The 10,844-nt window shown below is 51.0% G+C and overlaps 1 protein-coding gene across 8 annotated transcripts in view; it reads right to left on the reverse strand.

The window, feature by feature from the left end:
* Nucleotides 1-10,844, reverse strand: part of ldb3 (LIM domain binding 3) — a 124,333-nt gene that overhangs the window by 48,517 nt on the left and 64,972 nt on the right. For 4 of the 8 annotated variants that reach the window (XM_033012664.1, XM_033012663.1, XM_033012660.1 and 1 more), the window contains exons 7-8: nucleotides 9,150-9,170; nucleotides 856-1,037 (exon numbers count right to left, since the gene is read on the reverse strand). The exons of 1 other annotated variant lie outside the window; for it this stretch is intronic. In XM_033012664.1, coding sequence (XP_032868555.1) covers nucleotides 856-1,037; nucleotides 9,150-9,170 — 203 coding nt within the window. The remainder of the gene's footprint in view (nucleotides 1-855; nucleotides 1,038-9,149; nucleotides 9,171-10,844) is intronic. 3 more of the 8 variants (XM_033012661.1, XM_033012668.1, XM_033012665.1) reach the window with 2 other exon arrangements.

The following is a 10,844-nucleotide window of genomic DNA, read 5'->3' on the forward strand; positions in this document are numbered from 1 at the left end:
TATCCTTGCAGGTTTCAGGGATTTATCAACAGATCTTCTCCCCTCTCCCATCAGGCAAGAGGTACAGAAGTGTGAAAACGCACACCTCCAGATTCAGGGACAGTTTCTTCCCAGCTGTTATCAAGCAACTGAACCATCTATCACCCACTAGAGGGCAGTCCTGAGCTACTGTCTACTATCACTGGAGACACTTTTTCTCACAGAGAGTGGTGAGTCTGTGGAATTCTCTGCCTCAGAGGGCGGTGGAGGCAGGTTCTCTGGATGCTTTCAAGAGAGAGCTAGATAGGGCTCTTAAAGATAGCGGGGTCAGGGAATATGGGGAGAAGGCAGGAACGGGGTACTGATTGGGGATGATCAGCCATGATCACATTGAATGGCGGTGCTGGCTCGAAGGGCTGAATGGCCTACTCCTGCACCTATTGTCTATTGTCTATTGACATACGTTTTTGTCGGTTGATTGGCTCCGATAACTTGCGTAGGGAGTGGGAGAGAGGGATAAGGTGACACCAGTGTGAACGGGTGATCGATGGTCACGTGGGGTGGGGTAGTCCATCAGCAGAGAAAGAGTGGACGGGATCAGAGCACCACCAGTCTCTCTAGTCATGGCTAGCCTCCTCTCCTCTGCATCGATGCTGATCTCAGGTCAGCACTATTCCCCACAGCGAAGATGCCCACTCATTCAGCCTGGACCCACCGAGCCTTGAGCTGCTGTCTCATCAGCCCATCGGCCACAATGGTGGGGAGGCACCCACCTCACCAGTCTGGGGTGGGTGGAAGCCCATGTCTCATTGTACCAGCAGGGAACTGCTCCCACCTCCCTCTGTGATGTATCAGAGAAAGCTTTGCGATACTTACAGAATTCCGTTCCAGTCATCTGGGCAAGGACACGGAAAGACTTGGACTGCAGGTTGGCAGCTCTGCGAGTCCATTCTTCCAGCTCCTGCTGGTGGGTCTGTGGGGGCTTGTTAGCATTACGGATCACAGCCTGGTAGACTGGGGAAGTGCTGTCGACTAGAGCATCTTTAACATGAAGGTTACTGCAATAACAGAGAGAGTCACATTTTACAACAACACCACCCCTTGCTCCCGGCCTCCACGAGACTGCCGCTGTTCACCCACCAGCCGGCAGCGTGGGCAAGGCGGGTGACGGCACTGGAGCTTCGAGCCAGCTCCTCGAAGCACCAGGTGGTTTTGCCCATCATTTTCTCCAAGGATTCAGAACCCTGATGTTTGCTCCCCTTGTCTCTCTGTGGCAATGTTGGCCCCAGCTGGGTGGCACTAGGACCAGGCGATGCCCTGAGTGTGGGTCAGTGCCCCGGTATGTGGGGGGTCTCCACTTGGGGCACCACCTCCAGCGTTTGGTCTACACCGTGCCAACCACCCAGTGCCACTCTGCGCAAGGTGACAGATTGAGAGGGGGTCTCATTGAAACATATAAGATTATTAAGGGTTTGGACACGCTAGAGGCAGGAAACGTGTTCCCGATGTTGGGGGAGTCCAGAACCAGGGGCCACACAGTTTAAGAATAAGGAGTAAGCCATTTAGAACGGAGACGAGGAAACACATTTTCCCACAGAGAGTGGTGAGTCTGTGGAATTCTCTGCCTCAGAGAGCGGTGGAGGCCGGTTCTCTGGATGCTTTCAAGAGAGGGCTAGATAGGGCTCTTAAAGATAGCGGAGTCAGGGTATATGGGGAGGAGGCAGGAACGGGGTAATGATTGGGGATGATCAGCCATGATTACATTGAATGGCTCGAAGGGCCGAATGGCCTACTCCTGCACCTATTGTCTATTGTCTATTTACACTCCAGGCTGGGCATGTCCTCTGTCTGCCGACCGTCAACCAAACACACTGCACGGTGGCGCAGCGGTAGAGTTGCTGCCTCACAGCGCCAGAGACCCGGGCGCCGTCCATGATCAGGATCGATCCCGGGTCTCTGGCGCTGTGAGGCAGCAACTCTACTGCTGCGCCACCGTGCAGTGTGTTTGGTGGCGCTGTCTGTACAGAGTTTGCACGTTCTCCCTGTGGGGTTTTGACCGGGTGCTCTGGTTTCCTCCCACACTCCAAAGACGTGCAGGTTTTTTGGTCAATTGGCCCCTCTGTAAATTGTGGGATACACTAATGTACTAAGGTGATCGCTGGTCGGCGTGGACTCACTGGTCCTGTATCCACGCCGTATCGCTAAACTAAACTAAACTAAAAAACTCAGCGTGGACCCAAGGAGGATCGTGCACCCTCTTCCCCACTCTGCTGTCAGTATGCTGCCAAGGAAACAGCACAAAGCACGGGCCTTTTCACCACCAGGATTATAGGCCGGACATCACAATGGATGTCAGTGTCTCCACACAAGGAGAGGATGAAGCTTCCAAGCAAAATAATTCCCCTGTCCCACTTAGGAAACCTGAAAGGAAACCTCTGGAGACTTTGCGCCCCATCCAAGGTTTCCGTGCAGTTCCCGGAGGTTTTTGCCAGTCTCCCTACCCGCTTCCACTACCTGCAACCTCCGGCAACCACCTGCAACCTCCGGGAACCACACGGAAACCTTGGGTGGGGCGCAAAGTCTCCAGAGGTTTCCGTTCAGGTTTCCTAAGTGGGACAGGGGCATTATAAACTCGCTCCTTAGAAACATATAAAATAGGTGCAGGAGTAGGCCATTCGGCCCTTCGAGCCAGCACCGCCATTCAATATGATCATGGCTGATCATCCAAAATCAGAACCACGTTCCTGCTTTCTCCCCATATCCCTTGATTCTGTTAGCCCTAAGAGCTAAATCTAATTGAAAACTTGAAAACTTCCTTCCCTTCTGACAAAGATTACACGTTTCTTTAATATCCTGAGTTGCAATTCTTTCCCCAAAGGCGTTATCTAGGAAGGGGATCATTCAATTCATTGATAGGTTCTGCAGCCATTTGTATGACCACATCACGTTTCTGCCTCAGCAGTTCTTGCTTTCTGTTCTGTAGTGAACCTCGTGGCTTCAGTGAGCAGCCTCAGGAGCAGTCGGGCAGCAGGAGGGGGGATCTGTTGTGCCAGGGCAGCACCGGTCCCTGGGCTAAATACACAGCAGCACCGTGGCAGGAGTCCGTAAAGGGTGAGGTGGCAACTTTACCCATCATCCAAATGTGCCTGGAGAATTGGAGGCTAATCAATTTCTTCTTTATTATCACGTGTCTTCAGCTCAGCGAGACTATCGCTGTTAATAAGCAGAGTTCCCTTGTTCGTACAGAATGTAACAACAGCCCACTGAGTCCATATGCAAGAGATGCCATGTTGGGGCCATTTCCCAGTTCCTGCTGTAGCCGGCCATAAAGGGCTGTTGCAGTCCGATCGGCCCATGAACCATCGTCCCTCTCCTGCACTTGTTCCTTGGAGGAGGGTGTGGGGGGGGGGGGGGGGGGGGGGTCCAGTAGCTGACCTCCAGGGCGCCTAAGATAAGACCCCACCCCAATTCTTCTCACTGTCCTCGTTTGCCCAGTGTCCGCTGCCGTCTCCCTCCGTCCCCTCTCAGGGCGAGTTCCCGGCAAGACGAGACGAGACGAGACGGGATACGGCCGGGATGGGAACACGATAGGAATGGGAGAAGAGCATGTGTGGTGGACAGGAGTATGGGATAACCTGACAATGGCATCCTTATAACGCAGGCCCCTGGTGCCAGTCGACACTTACACACTGGGCTCCCCAGGTAGATGGATGTAGTCCTGGAGGACAACAGCTCTGGTCTTCCAGCTTGCTCAGGGAGTGAGAGAGCAGGGGGGGTCTCCAGGGTTCCTTCTCCACTGGTCCCGTCATTCTGGTCCCGCACGTGGACATGTACAGGGAGAGAGAGGCAAGTGACTGCATCGCCCACATCCAGGCTCCACACACCAAGGCTCTCTTTCCCCAGCCGTTGCGATGAGGGCTGAGAGATTCCATTGGAAAGAGACGTTGAGGAGTTCCCCGAGTCTTCTCCACCAGTCAATAAGATGCTGGCTGATCTACTGCCCCAATGTCATCCCCATCACAAGATCCCAAATCACTTGGTTCCCCCAGCATGTACGGACGAATGTACAAGGTGGGATCTGTCCACACACGGGGCACTGTCTCCAAAGACAAGGCGACACAAGGAATAAAGCCACCTCCTCAAAGGGTCACATCACACTGACCTGCTCCACCTGTGAATCAGGCTCCAAGACAGAACCAGGTCATCTGTAGCTGAGAACATGGTGCAGCCCAGACCATCACACAATCCAACCTCCCTTCCATTGAGTCCGTCTACACCTCAAGCTGCCTCGGCAAGGCCAGCAACATAATCAAGGATGGCGTACCCTGGCCACTCCCTCTTCCCCCATCTCCCATCAGGTCAAAGGTACAGAAGTGTGAAAACGCACACCTCCAGATTCAGGGACAGTTTCTTCCCAGCTGTTATCAGGCAACTGAATCATCCTACCACAACCAGAGAGCAGTGCTGAAGTACCTCTTTGATGACCCTTGGACTATCCTTGATCGGACTTTGCTGCCTTTACCTTGCACTATATGTTATTCCCTTATCATGTATCTATACACTGTAAATGGCTCGATTGTAATCATGTATTGCTTTTCTGCTGACTGGTTAGCATGCAACAAAAGCTTTTCACTGGGCCTCGGTACACGTGGCAACAAACTGAACTGAACTGAGATATTTTGCAGGATAAATATCCCAAAATCACTGGAGACTGGAGCACATGACAGAGCGTCACATTAAACTGCGGATTGTTTGCAGTTCTTATAGCAAGAAATATTAATTACATCTTCAACAAGCCAGGACCTTTGAAGATAGCAGACAAATAATAAAGATCAAAATCAGCCGCTATCTTGCCGTCACCAAGAATCAACATCAAATATCAGATGAATTTGAATAAACCACAGGATAACTCTGGTTCCCATTCACCACTGGGACAATTGTTGATCACTGTTGATCAACTCCAATGATCAAACCAAATCCACCACATCATCCCGGACTAAACCAAACCTTCCTCCACAGTCAATTAACGCAATGTCAACCCAAACTTTCCACATCATCCAGCAGCAGCGAACGGAACGCAACTCCTCACGGCCATTTACATCAAAGACCAGGCTGTACATCAGTAAGCTATCAATGAATGTTTAGTGTGTGTGTGTGTGTGTCTGTGAACGTGTGTGTGTGTGTGTGTGTGTGAACGTGTGTGTGTGTGTGTGTGTGTGAGAGAATGAGAGAGATAGAAAGAGAGAGAGATGGAGAGAGAGAATGAGACAGACAGAAACTGAAAAGAGATGGAGAGAGAGAGAGAGGGGGGAGAGGGAGGGAGATGGGAGGGAGGGGGTGGGGGCGGAGAGAGAGAGAGAGAGAGACGGGGAGAGATCGGGAGGGAAGGAGATGGGAGGGAGAGAGAGAGGGGGGGGGTGAGGTGCGGAGAGAGAGAGAGAGAGGAGGAGGGTGACAGGGAGAGGAGGTGGGGGAGAGTGGGGGGCGGGGGTGAGGGAGAGAGGGAGGGGGGGAGTGTGGGAGGGAGAGGAGGAAGAAGGGAGGGAGAGGGGGGAAAGGGGGAGGAAGAGAGGGAGTGGGAGGGCGAGGGAGAGAGAGAGAGAATGTGAGTGAGTGAGTGAGTGAGTGAGTGAGTGAGTGAGTGAGTGAGTGAGTGAGTGAGTGAGTGAGTGAGTGAGTGAGTGAGGAAGAGAACCATGTGTGATACAAATGAGCAGAGCCTGCTGGTTTTACTTTGTAAGAGACATCCAGCAAATGCCTTGCTCCACAATCAGTGCCAGCCACTGTAGGGTGGGAGCAATGATACCCCCCCCCCCCCCCCCCCCCCCCCCCCCCCCCCCCGCGTCATTCTAAAACACGCACACAGACACAGAGTGACCGTTACTCAGTACGTCTAGCCTTCAATTAAAGCAGAAAATGCTGGAAATACTCAGCAGGTCAGGCAGCTTCTACGGAGAATGAAATGGTTAGCACTTCAGGTTCGATAATTAGACACAAAATGCTGGAGTAAGGGACAGACCGCATCTCTGGAGAGAAGGGAAGGGTGGCGTTTCGGGTCGAGACCCCTGTCTACAGGCTGAGAGTCGGGGGAGCGGGAGACGGGGGTCTCCCTACACAATCCCACCCTTCAACTTGAATAGCCTTTGAGCTGAAATTAGCGGTTTCTCACTATTTGGAGTGCAGTTGCAAGAGTCACTTGAAAAGGACATAGATGGAGTCCATTGAGAACCACATACATTTACAGCATTTGTTCCCCGACTATATTTCACCGCCTCTACGCCACCTCCTCCCCTCTCCATGTCATTCTGATCTCTGCACCATCTTGTGGCATGATGAGCAACTGAGTTATGTCCGACTTGGCGACTCTGGAAGGCGACTCCGGATTGTCAAAGCTGCCACAGCCAGACATGAAAACAGTTTTTATCCACGAGTAGTTGCTCTACTCAACAGCCAAAAATCTGTAGCCTCCCTTTGATCTGGTATTTTGTTGGTTCACATGCTTGATCATGAATGTTTTATTATTATTAATGTTTAGTGTTTTCTGAGTCATTCGTAACTGTCACTGTAAGTCATGTTGTTACTTGTGGGCGGAGCACCAAGGCAAATTCCTTGTATGTGAATACTTGGCCAATAAATTTACTTACTTGACAACAAGTAAACTTGTTCTTTGTATAGAAAAATAATCCAGATCGCAAATTTCCTGCCATTTGTTAGCTGGGGGTTGGTTTCGGAGTAAGGGTACGTGTGTCCCCTTGAGATACATGATCTTACGGTCAAATATCTTGGAAAACCCGTTGTGCGAAACACTCCAAAAACGGGAAAACAAGCTTCGCCCTTCTTCCCGAGACATTCCAGAGGTTCAGATCAATCGCGATGAATACAAATGTTAAAGAAGGAACTGCAGGTGCTGGAGAATCGAAGGTAGACAAGATTGCTGGAGAAACTCAGCGGGTGCGGCAGCATCTATGGAGCGAAGGAAATAGGCAACGTTTCGTCCCGAAACGTTGCCTATTTCCTTCGCTCCATAGATGCTGCCGCACCCGCTGAGTTTCTCCAGCAATCTTGTCTACCTTTGAATACAAATATAAAAGCCCTGTCCCACGGTACGAGTTCATTCCAAGAGCTCTCCCGAGTTTAAAAAAATTCAAACTCGTGGTAAGCACGGAGAATGACCCCGAGCTCCGACGTAGCGGGTACGTTGGAGCTCGGGGACGTCTCTTAGCGCTTACGGGAGGTACTCGAGGAGACTCGCTAACGGCAGGTAAGCACGGGAAGACTCGTGAAGATTTTTCAAACGTGATGAAAAATGTCCACGAGAGCCCCGAGTACCGACGAGTGGCCATTACCGTAAATCTCCGAGTTCGAATCAGGGCGAACTCGGGAGAACTCTCGGAATGAACGCGTACCGTGGGACAGGGCTTTCACTTTTCTCTCAGCTCGAGTCTAAACCAGGATGCAAAAAAAAAAACATGACCACGGTGGTTAGCTCGGGTTAGCAAACAAAACGAAAAACTAATTACAGTCAGGGTTTGCTAGTGAGGGTGTAAACCTTGATCACTCAGTGTCAATATGTTTTGATGTGAGTACATTTTACACACTCAACCCGACATTACATGCAGCACTGTGGATGGAGAGGTTGAGGGGCAGACATCAACATTTCAAGTACACTCTGATTTCTAACAAAGCACAAAATCATTGACTGGGTATATAAAGACCATGGCCACCCGGATTTTCAGAACCGCATTTGAAACGCTGGCGGTATGTCGATCATCTTAAAAACAGGGAAGGACTTAACCGACCCACCAGATCATGGTGGATCTAAGGAGATACTAAGAAGGTTGGTGCAGCAGTAAATCTTCGGCCTGACTTGTCCGCGCTGATCAACATCTCCCAGCCACACTAGTCCCACCTGCCTGCATTTGGTCCATATCCCTCCAAACCTGTCCTATCCATGTACCTGTCTAACTGTTTCTTTTTACGTTGGGATAGTCCCAGCCTCAACTACCTCCTCCGGCAGCTCATTCCATACACCCACCACCCTTTGTGTGAAAAAGTTACCCCTCAGATTCCTATTAAATCTTCTCCCCTTCACCTTAAACCTGTGTCCTCTGGTCCTCGATTCCCTTGCTCTGGGCAAGAGATTCTGTGCATCTACCCGATCTATTCCTCTCATGATTTTATACACCTCTATAAGATCACCCCTCATCCTCCTGTGCTCCAAGGAATAGAGTCACCGCCTTACAAAATGTTCCCTTGGAATATCCCAGTTACCGGCACTTAGTCCATGGCTCTCTGCGCCCTTTTTATAATTCTAGTGCTTGCCTAGTCATAGAAACATAGAAACATAGAAAATAGGTGCAGGAGTAGGCCATTCGGCCCTTCGAGCCTGCACCGCCATTCAATATGATCATGGCTGATCATCCAACTCAGTATCCTGTACCTGCCTTCTCTCCATACCCCCTGATCCCTTTAGCCACAAGGGCCACATCTAACTCCCTCTTAAATATAGCCAATGAACTGGCCTCAACTACCTTCTGTGGCAGAGAATTCCAGAGATTCACCACTCTCTGTGTGAAAAATGTTTTTCTCATCTCGGTCCTAAAAGACTTCCCCCTTATCCTTAAACTGTGACCCCTTGTTCTGGACTTCCCCAACATCGGGAACAATCTTCCTGCATCTAGCCTGTCCAACCCCTTAAGAATTTTGTACGTTTCTATAAGATCCCCCCTCAATCTTCTAAATTCTAGCGAGTACAAGCCGAGTCTATCCAGTCTTTCTTAAATGTAGTCGGAGTACGTGGTTCCACCACCCAACGCACTCCAAATTCTCTCCATCCTTTGCACCAATGACAAAGAGCAAAAGGCAAAGACCCTCGTCATAAACTACCGCCCCCTGCTGGTGTTGACAGAACCTGCGCCGAACTCCTCGCTGAACGACAGGAAACCAAACAAGAGAAGGAAGTCACAACCAAAGATCACAACACAATTTCAACATAAACAGCCGGGAACCGAGAAGGGGGAGTCTCCCACCTTGGTGATCGGTGACTGAAATGGTGTTTCTTGCCCGTCTGAGTTTAGTTGGTTAAGAAATGGCAGTCTGGTTAGGCAAGGTATCATTGTCCTATCGGGATATATGACAATAAAACACTCGTGAAAAACGGACCTACTTACGCAAACGGAGGTTCGGGACCACTGTGGGGGGGGTCACATGACCAAACACCGGACAAGGCATTGACCACAGGGTAGATAGACACACGGTGACAATGAGAGTTGTGTGTTAGTGATGGGGATTGGGGTTGGGGGAGAAGGCGTGTGTGAGTGGGTTGAGGTTGGAGAAGGAGGGGGTGAAGAAAGAGAAGCAACATACCATTAGAAACATAAAGAGTTGAGTTGCAACACTATTCCCCAGATCTACAGAAGGTATCAGATGGTCCACGCTGGCTGAAGTTCTGGTGAGCCACCACAGGATCATCACAAGGTTATGAGGTGCATTTCCCCTCCACCCCCCCCCCCCCCCCCCCCTCATAAGCTGCCACCATGGTGTTGAGTGAGGCCCGGTTCACATGCACCAGAGTCTACAAACCTTTGAACAATCCGACACCATTATTTTCCCACCCTTATAAATATCAGTTACACAGTGACCACACTCCAGTCCTGGGTGGAGTTGTCTCAGCTTGTGACGACGAGCTGTGATTATATTCTGTACTGTGCCTTAAGGGCCTGTCCCAGTTTCACCACCTAATTCACGACCTCTGCCGAGTTTGCCCTCGACTCATACTCGCAGCATGGTCGTCACGAGGTCGTAGGTACTCGTGGCATCAAGTAGGTCGGGGCGTTTTTTCAACATGATGAAAAATGTCCACGAGTAAAAAAGGTGGTGAATTAGGTTGTGAAAGTGGGACAGGCCCTTTCGTGGCACGGTGCATTGTTGGTTGGGTCAGTTCTCGAGGTTACGGGTCGGTTCTCTCTGTTGTGCTCCAGTGTTTAACATCAAACCCATGGGTCTCAGGTACAGGATCAGAGATGGGTGCGACACGTTGGCGCAGCGGTAGAGTTGCAGCCTTATAGCGCTAGAGACCCGGGTTCGATCGTGACTACGGGTGCTTGTCTGTATTGCGTTTGTACGTTCTCCCCGTGACCCGCGTGGGTTTTCTCCGGTTTTCTCCCACACTCCAATGACGTGCAGGTTTGTAGGTTAATTGGCTTTGGTAAAATTGCAAATTGTTCCGAGTGTGTGTAGGTTAGCGCTAGTGTACGGGGATCGCTGTCTCGGTGGGCGGAAGGGCCTGTTTCCACGCTGTATCTCTAAACTAAAACAAGCGAAGGTGCCGGTGTTTCTCGGCCCTTATACCTGCCAGCAGGGAGCACACTTTGTCTTCCTTGCTCCAGAAACAGACCAAAGGGAAGATGGCAGCAACAGCAAGACCACTCCGTTAACCCGTTCAACACAAACTAGCAACAAGGCCCAGAGCTCACACTGCTAGAGTCTGTGAACTGCAGCCTCTCTGGTGCAGCAGTGCTGGGATGTCAGGCTTGGAGTGGGTATGTGTGTCAGACCTCCACAGGAAGGTGCAAGCCTTTCTAGACCTTCCCCCGCATAGAGACTGAATGTGACACTTGAAAACCCATGAGTCGTGGCTTGGTAGCCACGGAAACCCCATACTCAGCGTTCTGGGTTACAGGCACTAACTGGTTACTGGGGTCTTGGCAAGGAGCGGGGGCGAGCAGCAAAATCTCTGGAGTGGGGGAGCGTGACTTGGGGAGGGGGGGGGGGGGGAGAGCTGGTTCCAGTGTGCAAGGACTACCAGTGCCCCAACATACGCACGCACGCACGCACACACACACGCGCCCACACAGACACACGCA

The sequence above is a fragment of the Amblyraja radiata genome, chromosome 37 (genome assembly GCF_010909765.2).
Source record: "Amblyraja radiata isolate CabotCenter1 chromosome 37, sAmbRad1.1.pri, whole genome shotgun sequence".
Taxonomy (NCBI): Eukaryota; Metazoa; Chordata; class Chondrichthyes; order Rajiformes; family Rajidae; genus Amblyraja; species Amblyraja radiata.